At 38.3% G+C, this 21574-nt stretch overlaps 2 protein-coding genes across 2 annotated transcripts; one reads left to right on the top strand and one right to left on the bottom strand.

The window, feature by feature from the left end:
• The first annotated feature begins 478 nt into the window (after positions 1 to 478).
• Positions 479 to 14525, top strand: TIMM9 (translocase of inner mitochondrial membrane 9). Its single transcript, XM_026480293.4, has 5 exons — positions 479 to 612; positions 2925 to 3009; positions 12081 to 12145; positions 12526 to 12621; positions 13581 to 14525. The coding sequence occupies exons 3-5, from the start codon at positions 12107 to 12109 to the stop codon at positions 13713 to 13715; spliced, it is 270 nt and encodes an 89-aa protein (XP_026336078.1). The 5' UTR covers positions 479 to 612; positions 2925 to 3009; positions 12081 to 12106; the 3' UTR covers positions 13716 to 14525.
• On the bottom strand, positions 14135 to 21335 carry TOMM20L (translocase of outer mitochondrial membrane 20 like). The gene is made up of 5 exons (XM_026480292.2): positions 21200 to 21335; positions 21023 to 21066; positions 20085 to 20166; positions 15159 to 15301; positions 14135 to 14224 (listed from the first exon to the last, which is right to left on the bottom strand). The coding sequence occupies exons 1-5, from the start codon at positions 21333 to 21335 to the stop codon at positions 14171 to 14173; spliced, it is 459 nt and encodes a 152-aa protein (XP_026336077.1). The 3' UTR covers positions 14135 to 14170.
• Positions 21336 to 21574: the final 239 nt, after the last annotated feature.

Below are 21574 nucleotides of genomic sequence, written 5' to 3'. Positions count from 1 at the left end.
ATCATCCAAAACAACCAACCACACAGCTGAACGCCCTCTGGTGTTCTTCCATCCCTCTCCGGGTGGAAACAAACTCCCAATGTAAAACGTTTAAAACGTGCGAATCTGGTTTTATTTTTTTTAAGTAGTACATTGCCCCACAAGACCTCAACATTGAATGAAACTGGAAATTCTCATCGGAGGCCCGCATAGGTCCCGACCTAACTGGCAATACCACTCCTGTTGACTAGGGACTGTTTACAGTGGAGCTCCTGAAGACCGTTAGGGACCTGGGATTAAGTAAATTAGTTTTAGAAAAACTCTCGACAGATTCGGGTGGATGGTAGTGTAGAAGTCAAGAATAGAGACGACTAAGCATGCAATTACAAAACTTAATCCTTAGAGAATTTTAGAATTCACTGAAGATAGCGGTTTTTCCTCCAGAGTTCCTTGCGTTGTAACGAATCCGCGTCTTAAAGTCTAAGGGCTATGTGACATAGCCTCTCCCACGTGTTCTCTCCCATCCAGCGGCTGCGGCGCCCGCCCTGACCCAGACCCTCCGCCCCTAGGCTCGACTGGCAGCGCAGCCCCCCCAGCCTCGCACTGGTGTCGGATGCGAGAGCCTGTGTTTAAGTATGGTTTCTTTTCTCTGCCCTTAGAATCCCGGGTTCCCAGGCGGGGGGCAACAGGTTACGCTCCGGGAAGGTGGCGGGATCTCTGGAGGAGGCCGCCGCGTGTACGTGGGACCCGGGGGGGGGGGGGGAGTTGCGGAGACCGGCAGCGCGTCCCAGAGAGGGTTTGGGAGCTGCCCAGGGACCGCATCACTGGGGCGAGGGTCGGAATTTGAACCTCTGAGCCATCCCCAATCCGGGTTTGGGGAGTCGGGGTCTTGTTTTGGGAAACTGAGTTAAATGTAAAGCATCCACGCGGTGACCTTGAGCTGACAGGAGACCCGCCTTTAACTGAAAAATCTTTAGACAATACCATGACCCCACACCCCTTATCTGATTTGCTGATTTTTGAGGACGCACTATTTAAACGTTTCCCTTCACGCATTACTAACGGTTTTTTTTTAATTAATCAAAACAAAAAAATGTAATCTGCTGTTAAAGTTAAATAACAGTTTATTTCTGCATCTCATCTGTCTACTTTCATAGAAAAATTTTAAAAAGGACCTTAGGGGCTTAGCTTTGGAGAACCTTTTAATTATTCTTGATAACATTTCTGTCATTATTTCTTATGTCAGTTACATTTCTCTCTTCATTATTGGGCTCCTAGGTACCTGTTTGTTCACAATTTGTTTTATAATGTAGGTGAATTAAAAGATACAACAATGTCAGAGACTTTGAAGATAGCTTAACTCCCTTATTTTCTAGCTGAAACTTAAATATGAAAGAAAAGTGACCTTCCGTCTGTAGTCTGTAAGGTGTGAGGGTAGGCATAGAAACTTATTAAAATGACTTAAATAAATGATTTGATTTGGATCTTACAAACCCCTTTCATATCAGACCTGGGGTTAAAACCCAAGTAGTCTTGCCCCCATCTAGTCCAGTGCTCAGAGGCTCACCCTTCAGGCCTGGAAGCCATGCTTTAAAACCAAAAGCAGTAATCTTTCACAAATATTTTTTGCCCTGATTAGTAGTAAGCTGAGTTGGGGTTGCCAGTTAATCAGACATAATTCATTAAACCTGCTGCAGATAATCTAAAGCAAAGGGACATGTGCCAGAGCCCTATTTTGTATCAGACAAGTTCAGATCAATTTAGACATCTGACCTATCAAAGACAATGATAGCCCTGAAACAAAAAATATGGCTCACAAAATTTTCTTACATTTCTTTTGTGTTGCTGTTAACATCTTATTTACTTCCTCTTTCCCACTCTCATATCTCCATATATACATATATAAATAGATACTTTTTTTGCTGACTGGTTTGCAAGTAAGTTTCAGACATGACCTTTAACCCTAATTTCTTCAGCATGTATCTTCTTAAGAACAATCTATTACATAGCCACAGTAAGATTATCATACCTAATAAGGTAACATTCAGATTTCTCCAATTATCCCAAAAATGTCTTTATTTTTAACTCAGAAAAATTTTTTTTGATTCAAGGTCCAGAGTTCACACATTGTTTAGTTGTCATGACTCTTAGTCACTTAATCCAGAACAGCCTTTCTATCCCTTTTCTTTATGACTAACTTTTTAAAAAGACTAGTCTAGTTGTCTTACCAATTGTTCCACATTGTGGATTTTCCTAGTTATTCCTCATGATCAGAATCAGATCAGACACTTTTGGCAAGAATACTACATAGTTGATACTGTGTCTCTATTGGTTATGGTGATGATTGCCTATCTTTTCAATGTAAAGGGACTGTTTTCCTTTGGTAGTAACCTATGGAGATACTTTAAGACCATGGATATATCCTAATCCCCAACTACCTTTCACCCCGTAGTTTTATCATTCATTCATGATCCTTGCCTGAATCACAAGATTACCAATTACCAGTACCAGTCATGCAGAGACTAGGGTCGATTACTGTGATAATGGCCAAGGACATCAGAAAAATCACTTATTGTAAACTAAGTTTGAACAGTATTAGAAATTTGGCTCCAGACCTGGTACAAATCTGCATGTGATTCCAAAAAAGAAATGGAGGGCATCTCCCTTGTCACATCCTAGTCCTTTGGTTGTTTTGTTTTCAGAAATTTCTGGGAATTGTTTGTCCTTGTGTGTTTACCTAAACATACTACCTGGAAAGATTAGGATGTTAAGTACTTCTTAATACATATAACACATATGCTAAGGAATTGTAACCTCAGAATAGATTGAGGAAACTAATTTCATTTATTGAAAACAATTTAGCCAACAAGTTTAGATTTCATCAAATAGACTTAGAGCTTGAAGAGGCCTCTCAGTAGTTATATTGTAATCCCCTCATTTTTCAGGTAAGAAATCAGTCATTGGAGACATTGAAGCAAAGGTCGGACAACTAATTTTCCAGAACAAAAGGAAACTCATGCATCAGAAAAGGTTTGAATTGATGACTGATAAGATTTCTCTTTACTCTTAAGTTCACTAGTTTTATTATATATTTTGTTTGACACAAAAATAACTTAGCATTGTTATGATCATTCCCAAGACCTAAGCCAAAGATTCTAGAACTTTCTTACCCTTTCCTTCCCTCTGCAGGTTTCAGGGATATAACCATAAGATAACCTCTGATAGGATATTTGCTTCTACAATAACAAACATTTGCTGTAATAGCTGAAAACTAGGACTAAATCAAAGGGCAGCCACATTGCTTCTACCTGTTTTCACCATCAGGTGGTTTGTGTGGCTATTGGACTTTGTCAGTCAGCACAATTTAGTATTAAATAACTGTAAAATACAATGCCCCAAGACTTAAAAGACCCCAAACTAGCAACTAAATATGAAAATCATTCACTCAGTTATCTCCAATATTTTCTAGAAACAAGTGCTTATAATTAAGTATACCATAATCTTGATATTGGTGACTACAGAGAAGAGCTTTGGAGACTTAGACGGACTTGAGAAAACTGAATCAGTTGTAGGTCTGGGAAGATATTTGAAAAAAAAAAACATATATATATATATATAATTGAATGACTAGAGAAAATCATAATGTTAACATAGGGGTATGGAATAGAACTATTTTTTTTCCAATTCTTAAATAGATTAGTCATAATATGATAAACTTTAAAGGAAGAGATATATACTATTAATGACTGTATATTAAAAATACCAAGAAAATATATATATATATATTTTTTAGAGATTTTATTTATCCATTTATTTGAGAGAGAGAGAGAGAGAGCATGCACACAAGTGGGGGTAGGGGCAGAGGGAGGGAGAATCTGAAGCAGACTCCACACTCAGCACAGAGCCAGATACGGGGCTTGATCTCACAACCCTGAGATCATGACCTGAGCCAAAACCAAGAGTCTTAACACTCAACTGACTGAGCCACCCAGGCGCCCCCCCCCCAAGAAAATAATTTTTAAATAGAATTCATACCAAGAACATTTGGGGCACTTCTCATTTATTTGTTGTCAAAGACTTCCCAATAACAACCGTCATTTGTCACCATGAGTTGTATACTAAGGGGCAGGTGGGGTAGAGTCAGTACAGCGTTACCAGTCTCTGAAACTTAACATTTAAAGATTTCATACCTTCTGCCTTTCTGAACTCTAGTTAAAAAGTGATTATATATGAATTTTAACCTGAAGAAATAAAAGGATAGGAATAGGAAAAAGAACAGGATTTTGACACCACAATCAGTGAACATGCAAATTTCTAAGGTTTTTATAAGTAAGAAAATCAGATCTGTTTTCGTTTTTGGTGTAAGGTGTACAAACACCAGTATCCTGAAGTACAGTGAATGTACTATACAATTCAATAATTCAGAAGGCTCATGATCTTATGGATGAACTTTTGTCATTTCAGCTAGAGGCCTATTGTTCCGTAATATAGGTTTTATTGCCCTTGTATTTTTTTAATTTTACTTATTGTTACTTACTTAAATTCAGTTAATTAACATATAATAGTATTATTTGTTTCAGGGGTAGGGACTGTGATTCATCAATCTTACATAATACCCAATGCTCATTACAACACATACCCTCCCCAATGTCTATTACACAGTTACCCTATCCCTGGGCCCCCCCTCCTCTCCAGTAACCCTCAGTTTGTTTCCTATGATAAGAGTCTCTTATGGTTTGTCTCCCTCTCTGGTTTCTTTTTTTTTTTTTTTTTTTTTTAATGTTTCTGGAGGGCATCCTGAAATTTATTTTTATTAACATATAATGTATTGTTTCAGGGGTACAGGTCTGTAATTCATCAGTCTTTCACAATACACAGCACTCACCACAACACATACCCTCCCCACTGTCCATCACCTAGCCACCCCATCCCTCCAACCCCCCCTCCACTCCAGCAACCCTCAGTTTGTTTCCTGAGGTTAAGAGTCTCCTTATGGTTTGTCTCTCTCTCTGGTTTCTTCTTGTTTCCTTTTTTTCCTGTGTTCCCCTATGATCCTTTGCCTTGTTTATTAAATTCCACATACCAGTGAGATCATATGATAATTCATTCTCTAATTGACTTATTTCACTTAGCATAATACCCTTTACTTCCATCTACATCATTGCAGATGGCAGTATTTCATTTTTTGATGGCTGCATAATATTCCATTGTATATATATATACACCACATCTAATTTATCCATTAATCTGTCTTTGGACATCTGGGCTCTTTCCATAGTTTGGCTATTGTCAACATTGCTGCTATAAACATTGGGGTGTGGGTGCCCCTTCAGATCGCTACATTTGTATCTTCAGGGTAACTGCCCTTGTATTTTTTAAGTTCCCACAAAACAGTGTTTCATTTAACACCTATTTTCACAAGTATTTGACCAGTTCTTGGATCTTTTCAGGCTGTTTTTTGAATGAGAAGCCAAAAGAACTCTAGTTCTGAGCGTTTGCTAACACTTAACTATACTGCCCACTGCATCTTGTTTTTCAGCAGGGATTAGACAGCTGGACAACTTCATTTTTTTTATATTAAACTTTTTATTTTGAAATTGTTATAGATTCACATTCAGTTGTAGGAAAAAATGTAGACATACCTTGTGCCTTTACCGAGTTTTCCACAGTGGTAACATATTACAAAACATCATACTATCACAATCCGGGTATTGATGATACAGTCAAGATACAGAACATTTCCATTACAGAAGTCTTTCATTTTGCCTTTTTATAGCAATACTCACTTCCCTCCTACCTATATCCCCTCCTTAACCCCTGACAATCACTAATATTCTCCATTTCTTTAATTTTGTCATTTCATGAATGTAATATAAATTATATAGTGTATAACATTTTGGAATTGCCTTTTTTTCACTCAGCATAATTCTCTAGAGATTTATCCAATTTTCATGCATCAATAACTCCTTCCTTTTTTATGGCTGAGTAGTATTCCATGGTACTGGTGTACCAGTTTCCATTCACCTACTGAAGAACATTTGGGTGGTTTCCAGTTTTTGACTGTTACAAAGAAAGCTTCCACATACATTCACGTACAGGTTTTTGTGTGACTATAAGTTTTCATTTCTCTGATAAATGCCAAGGAATACAATTACCGGGTCATATGGTAGTTACATATTTAACTTTCTAAGACACTGCCCAACTGTTTACTGGAGTAGCTATACGATTTTACATTACTACTAGGAATATCTGAGTGATCCAGTTTTTCCACATACTCACCAGCATTTGGTGTTGTCACTATAAATTGTAGTATTTTATGTTTACATTTAAGTTCCTGATCCATTTTGAGTTAATTTTTATATAAGTCATACATAAATGAGAGACTCAGTTTGAGGTTAAATTTTTTCTTTTGGATATACAATTGTTCTAGTACCATTTGATGAAAAGGCTATCCTTCATTTCATTGCTTTTGTCCCTTTACTAAAAATCAGTTGGGCATATTTGAATTCTGGGTTCTCTGTTCTTTTCCATTGATCTATGTGTCTGCTACTCCACCCATAGCACACAATACTGATTACTGTAGCTCTGTAATAAGTCTTTAAATCAGGTAGGCTGATTTCCCTCATTTTATTATTCTTTTTTTAAAATTTGTTTTAGCTATTTTAGTCCCTTTGCTTTCTAATATAAATTTTAAAATAATCTCATCTATATTTACAAGAAGTCTTCCTGGGACCTTGATAGGAATTGCATTAAGCAATTAATTTTTTGTTATTTTTGGGAAACTGGACATCCTTTCTATGTTGAATTTTTCTGTCCATGAACACAGTAAGTCTCTCCGTTTATTTAGGTCTTTGATTTTTTTCATCAGCATTTTGTAGTTTTCAGCAGATAAGTCTTGTACATGCTTTGTTTGATTTATCCCTAAATTTTTTTTGAGTGATTAATGGTACTGTACTTTTCAGTGTCTTCAGTGTTCACTGCAAGTATATAGAGATAGAATTGATTTTTTGCATGCTTATCTTGTATCCTGTGACTTTCCTGAACTTACTAGTTCTAAGAGTTTCTTTGTAGATCCCTTGGGATTTTCTATGTTCACAATTATGTCATCTGCAAAGAGATACAATTTTATTTTCTTCCTTTACAGTCTGTGTGTCTTATTTCCTTTTCTTGCTTTACTGCACTGGGTAGAACTTCCAGCAGTATATTAAGAGTGGTAAGAGCAGATACCCTGCCTTGCTCATAATCTTAGGGGAAAATAGTGTTTCACCATTAACTACAGTTTTTTGTAGATGCTCATTATCAAGTTGAAGTTCTCTTTTCCTTATTTTCAGAGAGTTTTTATCATGAATGGGTGTTGAATTTGTCAAATGCTGTTTCCGTATCAATTGACATGATCTCATGATTTTTCTCCAAATACTTCACCAGTCCTCCATCTCTGGAGTAAACTCCACTTATTCAAGGTGTATAATTATTTTTATATATTGCTGAATTACATTTGCTATTATTTTGTCAAGGATTTTTATGTCTAATTTATGAGGATATTTTCTATAATTTTCTTCTGTGTACTGTGGTTTTGAGATTTAGATAATACTAAATTCATAAATAAGTTGTTATATTTCTATATATTGGAGTTGTTGTGCTATTATCCTTTTGATGTCTGCAGGGTCTATGGTGATATGTCGTGTTTCATTCCTTTAAATGATAATGTGATTTTTTTTTATTACTCTTGCTAGAGGTTTGTCTGTTATAATCTTTTCAAAGAACCAGCTCGTTGTTTTATTGACTTTTGTTGCACTTGTTTTCATTTTCATTAACTTCTGCTCTTTATAATTTCCTTCCTTCTACATGCTTTGGGTTTATTCTGTTCTTTTTCTAGGTGCTTGAAGTGAAAGTTTAGATTGTGAATTTGAGACCTTTATTTTTCTCTATTATATGCATTTAGTTGTCAGTTTTCCTCTTCACTCTGATTTAGCTGTGTCCCACCAATTTTGATGTGTTGTATTTGCAGTTTCATTCAGTTCAATAATTTTTTTTTCTTTGAGACTTCCTCTTTGACCCATGGATTACTTAGAAGTAGTTTATTTCCCAAATATTTGGAGATTTTCCTGTTATCTTTCTGTTAGGAGTTCCAGTTTGATTTTATTGTGGCCAGAGAACACATTCTGTATAATTTCAGTTCTTTTAAATTTGTTGAGGCTAGTTTTATGGCCCAGGATATATGGTTTATCCTGGTCTGTGTTCCATGGGCACTTGATAAAAATGTGTAATCTGTGCTGTTGGGTTAAATGTGGATTGTGGGTTGATAGTGGGTTTTTTTCTGTATCCTTGTAAATTTTCTTTCTAGTTCTATTGATTGTTGAGAGAAGAATGTTGAAGTCCTCAACTATATCTGTCTCTTTCTCCTTTCAGTTCTGCTCTGTGTATTTTGCAACTCTCTTGTGTTTGGTGCATATCCATTTAGGATTGCTATGTTTTCTTGGTAGATTAATCCTTAAAGTCCCTTTCTGTCTTGTAATTTCCTTTGCTCTGACATCTACTTTGTCTGGTATTAATATATCCACTATTTTCTTTTGATTGTTTGCATGATAGATCTTTTTCTCTCATTTTCAACCTGTCTGTATCATTATATTTGAAGTAAATTTCCTAGAGACATCATATAGTTGGTAATGTTTTTTAACCCATTCCACCAGTCTTTTTTAATTGATTATTGAGACCACTTATATTTAATGTAATTATTTATTAGGGCTTAAATTTGATATTTTTTATTTTCTGTTCTGTTTTTCTCTTTTTCTTGCCTCTCCATGGATTTCATGAATATATTTTGGAATTTCGATTTATCTATAGTATTTTTGAGTATGTTTCCTTATGTATCCTTTTTAGTGATTGTTCTAGGTACTATATGATACTTAAATACCTTATCACAGTCTAAAGGTGTCAACACCAGTTTCAGTGAAGTGTAGAAACCTTACCTCCTTGTACCTTCACCATATTTATTAATATACATTTAAAACAACATTAGACAGTTTTATTTTATAATTTTTGCTTCAACTGTCAAACAGGACACTTAAGAAGAGAAGGAAAGTGTATTGTACTTACTCATATTTGTTATTACTCTGTTTTTCCTCCTTCTTGATGTTCCAAGTCTCGTATTATCATTTCCTTTCTGTTTAGAACTTTAATTCTTCTTTTAGGGTAGGTCAGCTGGCAGCAAATTCTAGTTTCCTTCATTTGAGAATGTCTTGATTTCCCCTTCATTCCTGAAGTGTATTTTTTCTAGATACAGGTACTGGCTTGACTGACGTCATCCTAATTGTCTTCCCCCTGTAGGTAAGATGTCACTTTTTCACTTGCTACTTTCAAAAATTTTTGTCTTTAGTTTTTAGATGCTTGGCTGTGCTTTATCTTGATGTAGATTTCTTTGTGTTTATGCTCTTTGGCATTCATTCAGCTTCTCTTGGATCTATAAATTTATCTCTTTTGCCAAATTTGGGGAGTTTTCAGCCATTATTTCTTCAGTACTTTTACAGCCCTGCTCTTTTCTCCTCTTCTTCCAGGACTCTGTTGGAACAAATATTTGATCTTTTGTTACATTCATATAGGTTCCTGGTACTCTGTTCATTTTTTTCATTATATTTTTCTGTTACTCAATTCTATTTTCTATCTTCTGGTTTGTGGATTGCTTCCTCTGTCCCCCATTCTGCTATTGATGCTATCTGTTCAGTTTATTTTGGTTATTTAATTTTTCAGTTCTTAAGCTTTCCATTTGGTTCTTCTAATATCTTGTTTGTTTCAGGCATATTCGTAACTGCTCCTTGGGGTATTTTTTATAATAGCCGTTTTAAAATCTTTGTCAGATAATTCTGAATCTGTCATCTCAGTATTGGGTATATATTGTCTTTTTTCATTCAGTTTAAGATTTTCTTAGTCTTTGGTATGATGATTGATTTTTTTATTGGAACTTGGACATTTTGTGTATTGTGTTATGAGGCTCTAGATCTTGTTTAAATCTTCTTTTCTAGCTGGCGCCTTTTGCCACTGCTTCATTAGCAGAAGTAGCGGAGGGGGCATGCTACCTCATTACTACTAGGTGTAGGATAGAAGTCCAGGTGCCTCACCCTGTCACTTAAGGTGTATGGGAGGTGGTGTGCTCCTCATACTGCTGGGCAGGAGTAGGAATTACGGCTCTCTAGCAGGCCTCCATTAGTATCACCCTGGCTGAGAGGGACTGGAGTGCCTCATTACTGCTCCCCACGTGGTCTCCATTGACACCAGAAGAAGGTAGGTGAACTAATTACCATGGAACAGTAATGCAAGCCTTGAATCTCAAAGAGGCCTCCTTTGATACCACCCAGAGGGGAGAAAGAAAGGTACCTCATTACTGCCAATTGAGGTAGAAGTCCAGGCTCCTCATGCTGTTCCCACTGATGGTTGTTGGGGTGGGGGAGCCCTCATGAATGCCCACTAAGGATGAAAAGTCCCTGCTTCCTAATCTCCCTTCTCTGAATTGTGGGGGACTGAAAGTCTAGGCTCCTAACTTGGCTTATGTTGATGTGGGTGGATGGGGGGTGCAGGTCGCAGTGTTTTTGTTTGCCTGAAGTACACAGTCACTGTTTGAAAGTTTTCTATCTTATAGGCTTCCCTTTCCTGGCCCTTTGGCTAAAGAGGGCCAGCTTTGGGGAGATGGGGGGTTTTGACTGTGCCCATTGGCAACTGCAGATTGCTGGCTTCCTCAGCTCCAACTCTGTGATATAGAAGACAAAAAAGAGAGAAAAAGAGAAACTCCCCACTGTTTTGTTTCTCAGGTCCCAAGGGCCCTGGCCAATACACTTCCTTCTCTCCACCTTTTAGAGTCTTACAGGTATTTTATGTGTCATGTCCAGGGTTTTTAGTTGTACTTAGTTTGAAGAACAGGGAAAAACACATCTCTTGTTCCATCTTTCCAGAAGCACAAGTCCTAAAGTGCACTGTATAATATAGAATCTTCTGTCTCTTTGGTTAGTGGTATTTTTTTTTAAAGATTTTATTTATTCATTTGACAGAGAGAGAAACAGCCAGTGAGAGAGGGAACACAAGCAGGGGGAGTGGGAGCGGAAGAAGCAGGCTCCCAGCAAGGAGCCTGATGTGGGGCTCGATCCCAGAATGCCGGGATCACGCCCTGAGCCGAAGGCAGACGCTTAACGACTGCGCCACCCAGGTACCCCTGGTTAGTGGTATTTTATAACAGCACAGCAATACTTGAAAAATTGAGAGCTTCAGTTAATTGTTGGTATTTTTCAGGTAGTTTGTATGGTAAAAACATATGCAGTTGACCCTTAAACAACAACACAGGTTTGAACTATACCGGTCTACTTAAATGCAGATTTTTTACAGTACTGTACTAATGTCTTTTTCTTATGTGTATTTTTTTGTTTTTTTTGAGAGAGAGCGCATTATGGGGGGGGGGGGGGGGCAGAGGGAGGGAGAATCTTAAGGAGACTCCCCACTGAGCATGGAGCTCCATGTGGGGCTCGATCCCACAGCCCATGAGATCATGACCTGAGCCGAAATCACAAGTCTGAGCTTAACCGACTGAGCCACCCAGGCGCCCCACATCAATGGTGTTTATTAACAATTAATAGAAACTTTGTATTTATGTAGAGATAGTAAAAGAATCATTATTATCACAGGTCAAAGTTACATTAGCAACCAGTGGAATAGTTAAACTTAAGTACTTGCAGGAAGACACCAGAGATCTCTTGGTTTCCCTTAGAACTCCACTAGGAATGAGGCTTTAGCAAGTAACCTTACAAGATAACAGAGCAAGCTGTCTTAAAACTGGAGACTTAGAGGGGGCCTTTGGGGCCCATAGCCAGCATTAAAAAATCTAATTCTGTAAACTGTAGGGTTCTTCGATGCCATTAATGACCCTGGGGGATTGTGAGGGGAGGGGGGAATATAATTACATACTCTGTTAGAAATTTATAAAAGAAGAACAGTAATTTCAGGTAAACTTTGTTTCATTTCTTTTCATGAACTATTCTTGTTTTAATTACCTAACTCTTTACCTAGCCTAAAAATATTTGTTCATGGACTGACAAACTTTTTCTTAATTTTTAAATCAGGTGACTAATAAACATACCAATAGAATATGGCTGCACAAATACCAGAATCTGATCAGATAAAACAGGTAAGGTATTACAATTAACAAAAAAGAATTTTGCAAAAAATTTAAGGCATAACTGGGTGCAACCATGTCAGTCATTGATCTCACAAAATAACTTCATATTTCATTTCTAAAAATGAGCTTTAAATGATATGAAACATATTTATTTTTCAGATAATTTGACAGATACCCAGGAACGAATAAATATTCAGCTAGAAAACTGGACTATATTTTGTAGATCATACCATACAGGTCATATTATGCCCAACTGAGTCAGTGAAAGAACTGTTGATTTCAAGTATTACAGGGTATTTTCCCCAAATATAAAACATCAGTAATTAAAGTCTCAAAACATCTTTGTTTTAAAAAACCAAATATTAAAGTATGTTCTGATTTGTTCATAGTTTAAGGAATTTCTTGGAACCTACAATAAACTTACAGAAACCTGCTTTTTGGATTGCGTTAAAGACTTCACAACAAGAGAAGTGAAACCTGAAGAGGTATGAAAAGCGTTGCCCACTAAAAATTCTCTAAGCTTGTGGTAAACAATAGAAATGGGATGCCTCTAACCATTTTCCTTGTTCCTAGTTATTACAGGAGTTTGGGTTACTTAGTATGTTCCATTGCTCAGAGGAACTGAAGCAGTCAGGGACCCATGGGATTGAATTTAATGATCCCAAATTTAATAAGACAGTCATTTTTACTGTAACATGGCAGATTTTATTTTTATTTTATTTTTATTTTTTTGATCAGATGCCTAGGGCTTGCTGAATTACCATTCCGTAGCAAGGATTCTTGCTAAGTAGCTTTCAGTCAAGATGGCCTGGCTAGAGAAACTTGATATGGCTCTTCTATCTGATGCTGACAACTCAAGTTAATTTTGGAAAAAGCAGAGCTTGAATATAGGTGGACTCTGAAAACTCAATCCTATGAGAAATCTTAACTTTCAGTAGCCTCATCAAAACATCTATATATTGGCTAAAAGTGACATAAACTTCCTCCATTGTAAGATGTTGATCAACATTCATGCCAAGAACATATAACCAGCAATCAACAAGTCCTTGTTAAATAAATGACAAAGCTTGAAAAATGCTAAGTATAATATTGTTAAAAAGAAATGTTGAAAGTTAAGAATGTGTGGAATGGAGTTTCTCATAAAAAGGAACAAACTTACTCCTGGGCCTCTGTTTTAACAATCAGAATGAGGGCTGGAAAAGGCAGGGACATACCATTGTTTTTAGTGCTTACAAACTGGTAGGCATTCAGTATATATTAATTCTTATAAGTGGATAAAACTAAGAATTGAAAGCTATGGTCACTTGCTACTCATTCATACCATTTAGTTCTCATGTATGCAAAGAAAAGAAAAATACCCGTTGGTTGTTCATTTAGAATACGTGCACTTTTTAAAAATTAATAGTTCTTTGTTGCCTCTTGGATCTTCTCTTTTTATTTCTAGACCACCTGTTCCGAACATTGCTTACAGAAGTATTTAAAAATGACACAAAGAATATCCATGAGATTTCAGGAATATCATATTCAGCAGAATGAAGCCCTGGCAGCCAAAGCAGGACTTCTTGGACAACCACGATAGAGAAGTCCTGATGGATGGACTTTTGATGAAAGATTGCCAGCAGCTGTTGTGATGGAAATGAGGATTCGTCTGATAGAATCCCCTGAAAGCAGTAGCCACCACATTAAACTGTCTGTCATGATTTTGGCAAATGGAAACAACTGGAGAAACAAAATTGCTATTTACCGAGAATAATCAAAATAGGAGGTCTTATTGTTCAATGAAAATAATAAGATGCAACATTTGTTGAGGCCTTAAGATTCAGCAGCTTGGTAATTTCATTAGAAAAATAAACCATTGTTTCTTCAATTGTGACTGTTAATTTTAAAGCAAAATATGTGTCAATCATGTATGAGATAGAAACAATTTTTTATTACTAAAAGTTAAATAAATGGAAATACCACTGAGCAGTTGTTTATATTATATATAAAGTACCATAGTGTTCTGACTGGACTGTGGATACGTTGAAATGTTTTTCAATCACGATCATCCTCCAAGTATTCCTGTTCATTCATGTCTGCCTCAAATTGCTGGTAAATACATAAAATAGTTACTTGCTAATCATTTCAACGCACGATAGTTTCTTGCCTCCCTTCTTGTGTCAGGGTGGGCATTATACATTTGTGTCCTAGCCATATTTTTCATATGTCTACAGGAAACATCCCATCTGAGACTACCTGGGGAATGTGTAAGAGTTGACTATTATGCTCTAGTGGAGACTGTGTTTTGTTCAAAAGCTGAGTCCAATATGAATGACTCTGAGCCAGTCCAACATTATACAGTGTATTCTCAGCCGTGACATGTGATCAGTGCAATAAAAAGTGAACCGAAGTTAAAGTAGTGTCTTATGGCTAAATGAATCCTAAACAAATCCAAGCATCTGCAGGAAATTCTAGTTGATATAAAAATATACCAAGAAATTGGTAAATGTTAAGTAGACTAACACCCACTAGTAAATTGGCTTATGAGTGGATTTCATTTGGTATCAATCTAAACTTGCACTTAAGAGAACACTAATTTAAATTAGCCTATGTTTCCATTACCAAAGTGATTTCTATGTTTTGTCATATTTGAAGCCAAAAGAATTATTCTGCTTTGATAAATTATAGTTTTCTGTATTACATCTAATTTTTAAGGTATTACATCATTTAACTAACAATATCATTTAACTTACAGGCCTCTGTTTACATTGCAGTCAGTAATCATTATGTCTTAGAAGGTACAAAAACAAAATATTAACAATTAACAACTTTAAAGTTGAAATGTTGAAACATCTATAAGACTCAACAAAATATACAATTCACTGTACTTGTTTCATCACAAGGCAAGAAAAGCAACCAAAAATTCAGAAATTGTACTCCTTTAACTCCCAACCGTACACAAACTTGGCTATTTTTATGTAATCAAGCCTAACATCGCTATTTACTGTGTTCAGTTAGCAAAGACAATTAAGTATGTGCTCACCTGGCAAATAAGGGGAATTTTGTGCAACAGCATCTCAAATACCTGTGGAGGGAGTGTGTGTTTGAAAACCTTCAGAAGTTCCTGTGGTTGTCCACACACTAAAAGGGCATTGCTGAGGTGTTCAACCCCCAGCTGATGCTCTCCTGAAACAGATTGATAAGGTTTAAAGCAAAATGTTAATGTCCTTCCAAATAAACATTCCACAAATTACCAAGAAAGCACCAAGTATTAAAATGAAAAAAAAGCATATCAAACTAGAGACTCCGTAAACAAGTCTTAACAAGAGTAAAGACTATAAAATGTTGAACTGCCCATTAGATTCACTGTGATCAACCTGCAAGATGAATAATTTTATGACCCAAATTACTATTAAAAAGTGCACTCTTGCTTTAGAAATGTTTGTGTTCTACAATGTGGGTTCACAAGAGGGGGTTATTAAGTGTTTTTTAAAGGTTGTCTTCTGCTGTTACCGATAGGAGATAAGTTATCTGTAACTCTACATGTGTAATTGAAGAAATACAAAGGAAACACCTGATGTTCTGGCTAAATGAGACTTAAGAAATAGATTGTATTATCAAAGTTTGAAACGGTTTAGTGTAACAAATTACATACGTAGGGGAAGAAAAGATTTATGAACTTTGATTTCTAAGTAGTTTTAAGATGAATTTTAGGATGATGGGCTATGAAGAATGAAAATTTATGTAGTATGGAACTTAATCACAGAATTTCTGTTTATAACATGGAATCACTTAGTCTCACTACTTCATTCCAGGCAAAGGTCAGTGAAATGATTTAAATATTCAGAACTAATTAATGCCAAAATTAGTAATTGAACCTAATTTTCTGAACCTTGAGACCACAGTGTGCTGCCTCTCTTCAGCTGTTACATAATTTCCCATTTATTGGTTGAAATACATGGTCATCTGAAAAGTGCATGGTGGACAGAAAATATTGCTTCCCAGATCTGTATTAAGTTTAAACTGAAAAACCATGAGAAGGACATTTCTTAGATGAAATGCTGTGCTAGCGTTTCACTAAAAGTTTTATTTTATTAAAGATTATTTTAGGGGCGCCTGGGTGGCTCAGTTGGTTGAGCATCTGCCTTCGGCTTGGGTCATGATCTCAGGGTCCTGGGACCGGGCCCTGCATTGGGCTCCCTGCTCAGTGGGGAGCCCGCTTCTCCCTCTCCCCTCTGCCCCTCCCCTGCTTGTGTTCTTTCTCCGTCAAATAAATAAATAAAATCTTAAAAAAAAAAATATTTATTTTAGAGCACGCAAGCCGGGGGATAGGGGGCAGAGGGAGAGAGAGTCTCAAGCAGACTCCCTGCTGAGCACAGAGTCTGATGCAGGGCTCCAACTCACTACCCTGAGATCATGACCTGAGCTGAAACCAAGAGTCAGACACAACCGACTGAGCCACCCGGGTGGCCCTAAAAGGTTTATTTTAAATTATAAAATTACAGCTTTGTGGAGATGACACAGGTCAAAATACTCGGTTGTATTAAACCTTTTAAAGAAAGATAAGATAGTGCCTCCTGTTGGGGCACCTGGGTGGCTCAGTCAGTTAAGTGTCTGCCCTCGGCTCAGGTCATGATCTCAGGGTCCTGGTCCCGAGCCCTCCATCGGGCTCCCTGCTCAGTGGCAGGGGGTCTCCTTCTCCTTCTTCTGACCCTCCCCACTGCTCATGCTCTCCCGTTCTCTCTCAAATTTTTTTTAAAAATTAAAAAAAAATAGTGCCTCCTCTCAAGTTGATAGAGCTAATGTGACACAAAAACAATATTCAATTTGATCAAGTAAGTCAAACAACTAATAAATTCAATCAAATCAGCTAATCAGAAATTTCAATCAAAATTATTGGCTCTATGGTCCTATGTAGACATAACGACATGAGATGGCTATAGGACTAAACTACTTGACAGCAAAGTAATGAAAATTGGGGGTGTGCAGAGAGGAGTGGAGAAAATTGAAGGGATTACAGAAAACTAGATGAAAAATTACTGCATTAGAACACTAGTTCTCAAACAGTGTATTTTAATAACCTAGAGAGTTTTAAAAAATACTAACACCTGGGTTCCATCCCCAAGATTCTGATTTAACTGGTTTGGGGTTTGGTGGGGATTTAAACAAGCAACCAAGATGAGAACTCCATTAGAAGTAAAATATGGACATACATAACCCTTAAAGAGCTAATTCATCGATTTAGGGTTCCACAGAAATAGTGTTATCACCGTTAAGAGGTAAAAATTCTATTTTTTTGAAAGATTTTATTTATTTATTTGAGAGACAGAACACAAGCAGGGAGGAGGGGCAGAGAGACAGGGAGAAGAAGACACACACACACACCTACCCACCCACCAGGGAGCCGGATTCAGGCCTCAATCCCAGGACCCTGGGATCATGACCTGAGCCGAAGACAGACCCTTAACCAACTGGGCCACCCAGGCGCTCCAGAGAGAAAAATGTTAAAAACCAATTTTTGTTTTAATTGTCTCAATATTTGTAACATCTTCACCTCTAAGTCTAACCGAACTATTACATGAAAGCTTTTAAACATAAAGTGAATAAGAATATATCATATAAGTTTTTTTATTTATAATTCCTACTCTTTCTCTCCAAATATTTTACTATCCCAATTCAAAAAATGTTAAAGGCGAAAGGGTTTAACTATTTTAATTGCCTGTATGTCCAAGCAGTATTCACAGTTAGGAATTAATCCAGAGGAATTAATTCTGTGAGGCCCCCAGTTTTTTTTTTCAAGATTTGATTGATTGATTGATTGCGAGAGAGAGAGAGAGAGAGAGAGAGAGCGAGCACACACACAAGCAGGAGAGAGAGAATCTGAAGCTGACTCTGTGCTGAGAGATGCTGAGATCATGACCTGAGGGGAAACCAACAGTCAGACCTCAATCAATGAGCTACCCAGGTGCCCTGTGAGGTGTCTAGTTTATATAATTGGGGAGGGCACTTTTTTTTTTTAAGATTTTATTTTTTTTTCAGTAATCTCTACCCCCAATGTGGGTTCAAATTTACAACCCCGAGATCAAGAGTCACATGCTCTACTGACTGAGACAGTCATTCTGTCTCATTCAAAAAAAAAAGACATTTCTTTTTTTAAGAAAAAGAATATAAAATTATGAATACAAAATTGCTAGGACTCTTCCCAGAAACTTCAAGAAGCTTGTGCAAATGAAGGTCCTTGAAGTTTATGCTTTACTATCTTGTATAAAATCACTCCTGTTTATATCATTTAAGTCATTTCTAACTATTCATTTGTCATTTTTAAGATATTTTTAGCCTTGGGGCGCCTGGGTGGCTCAGTTGTTAAGCATCGGCCTTCGGCTCAGGGCGTGATCCTGGAGTTCTGGGATCGAGCCCCACGTCGGGCTCTTCTGCTGGGAGCCTGCTTCTTCCTCTCCCACTCCCCCTGCTTCTGTTCCCTCTCTCACTGGCTGTCTCTCTCTGTCAAATGAATAAATAAAATCTTTAAAAAAAAAAAAAAGATATTTTTAGCCTGTTTATAAAACTTCCCAGAAGAAAAGATTAGTACTGAATAAAATACTAAAACATCCAATTATAATGATTAATGTGCAAGGACTTATTTTTTTCATTTCTCAAAACCTTTATTATGGTATTAAGTCACTGAATTAAAGTAAAAATCTTGGGTATTGCTATGAGTTGTCCAGGATTTTGACTTTGTTTTCATAAATTCTGGAGGACGCTACCTCTTAAATGCAGGGTGAAAAAATCTTTTCAAAAAAGACAAAAGAGCAAAAACAGCTAAGGCACTGTGATGAGAGGAGATTTGCAACACTTGAAAAAAAGATACAAAAATGAGTGTCATGCTGATTTATCCAGCAACATCATTCATCCCTTACAAAAGAAGCCTGAAAACAAATTATTGTTCTTTCCAGGATTTATTTATTTATTTTTTTAAAGATTTTATTTATTTATTCGACAGAGATAGAGACAGCCAGCGAGAGAGGGAACACAAGCAGGGGGAGTGGGAGAGGAAGAAGCAGGCTCATAGCGGAAGAGCCCGATGTGGGGCTCGATCCCGGATCACCAGGATCACGCCCTGAGCCGAAGGCAGACGCCCACCGCTGTGCCACCCAGGCGCCCCTCTTTCCAGGATTTAACACCAGAACAAAGGTATGATTATTACATACAGCATTTACAAAATATTTATATTATCTACCATCATTTTACCTAACAATATTGGGAAGCCTTCTCAAAACTGTGTGGAATTAGGTGGCAATAAATTATAACCCGAAATACAGTTTATGGCCATTTAAGTCCAAGGTAGCCCCTACATACATCACTACATTAAACGCAGTACAAGAATGGTCATCTATAATGATTTCATCATCAAAAATAAGTAATCGTGTTAAGTGTACTCTAAGAATGCAGGAAAATTTTTATAAAACAGTTCAAAATTTTTTAAGTTTTAATTCATAAAACATTTGGTCATTTGTAAAAGTCATTTACTTAGAATTTTACCTGACAATAAATGTAGTGTTACTGTATTTGGCTTTGCTTCTCCATCTGCCCATTTCCAAGACTGCCACATAAACCTGAATGTTATGTATAATATAGTGAGATGAACAATGTGACCAAGTGAAAATCTCCCTACCTAAAGCAAGTTGGTTAACACATCTAGTTTTTTTTTTTTTCCTTTGAGAGAGAGAGAGAGAGAGCAGGGGTGAGTAGGGGCAGAGGGAGAGAATTTTAAGCAGGCTCCACACTCAGCTCGGAGCCTGACATGAGGCTCAATCTCACAACTCAGATCATATCTGAGCCGAAATCAAGAGTGGGCTTAACTGACTGAGCCACCCAGGTGCCCCAAGTTTTTTGACATACAAATATCAAATATTTTTTCAACATATATTATCGTAAGTAACCGCTTACAAAAGAATATTTACATTCTCACCTCTGGATAACCAAAGTTGTCCCATTTGTACCTCTTGCAGAAAAAGTTCTTGCAATTTTTCATTCTTTGCTGGATCCCACAACTAAAAGATTCACAAAATTTTTAACAATGAATAAAGAATGTAAGGTATAGGGGGTTACTGATCAAAATTATTTAATTTTTATTTAAAAAGCATATCTTGAACCTAATCTCTTAAATCCGAGGTATGATAAACACAGTTGTTCTTTATAATATTTAAAACAACTACTTAAGATGGAATTACAATTTTAGGCAATTAAAAAAAAATCCGTGGCATACTGAAATTAGGTCGAGATGCTTGTAATAACTCTCATGTGCATTTTACCCAGCTTCCTAAGTACACATAGCAGAAATCCTTCTGTAATTAACTACAACACACCTAGTTCTGTAGGTTGCAAAACTGTTTTCTTGCCTAGGGTTGTAACAGTGTGTGTCGATTTGGCAAAGGGCATGGCGAGGGGTTGGCAGGGCGGTTGGTGGTGTTCAGAATCACGCTGTGGTTTGCTTCAGCCTGGCCCAGGACGGTGACCGGAGTCACAGGATGGTGTCACCACTGGTACCCTGCCCAGGGCTGGTCTTTAAACGTAGGTAAAGTGGACAACCCTTGACCCAAAATATCAACTCCCCTGCCAGTCACTTAAGCTTGTTTTGTGTTTGCTGTCCCCAAGAATTCTCTTTTTAAAATGGGATGAGCCATTTCATAAACTCAAAGGGTTCTTCCTTCCTCCTCTTTTGTAAGCACACAATCAAAAGGACACCTAGGCCGAATGTAAGCGGGGCGGGGCGGGGCGCGGGTGGGCAGAGAGGCGGCGGGAAATGCCTGCTCCCAGGCCAGCCCGGGACCCTGAGGCCCGGCCACAATCTGCACGGGCGGGAGCTTACTCGCTGTAACGCCACCTCGGCGTCGCTAAGCACTTCACCTGGGCGCCCCGTCTCTCAGCCTTCTGCTGCTGGGCTCTTCTTTCTGCAAACACAACGTGGCACGTGCTGCTCTGGAGCCATCCCGACGCCCGCGTGCGCTCCGCGGAGCCCTCGCCCCGTGGGCCGGCCCGCCGCCCGCCCGGCCACGCCGCCGCCGCCGCCGCGGTCGCACTCACTGTCCCGCAGGCGGCGCCTGAACGCGGGATCCCCACGCCGCTTCCGGTCGAAGTAAACACAGTAGCCGAGGAAGGCGACGGCGCCGCAGGCCGCCAGAGCCGCCAGGAGGCCGAGGACGGTGCGGACGCAGGGCATCCGGCCGCGGGCGTCTAGGAGCCGAGCGTTGGGCGCGGGCGGGCGAGCGCGCGGAGCCAGCCGGCCGGCCGGCAGGGGGCGTCGGCGCGGCGCCCATGCGGGCCTCGGGGCTTCCCGTGCGCGCCTCGGGGCTTCCCGTGCGCCCGGCCGCAGGCGTGCGGAGCGGCGCGTCGACGCCTCGTCCCGCGGCCGGCGGAGCTAGGAGGAAACCGCGGGTCCGAGAGGACGTGTGGACGAGG

Source organism: Ursus arctos, unplaced genomic scaffold (genome assembly GCF_023065955.2).
Source record: "Ursus arctos isolate Adak ecotype North America unplaced genomic scaffold, UrsArc2.0 scaffold_25, whole genome shotgun sequence".
Lineage (NCBI taxonomy): Eukaryota > Metazoa > Chordata > Mammalia > Carnivora > Ursidae > Ursus > Ursus arctos.
The sequence above is the reverse complement of the archived record's forward strand: the minus strand, read 5'-3'. Positions and strand labels throughout refer to the sequence as shown.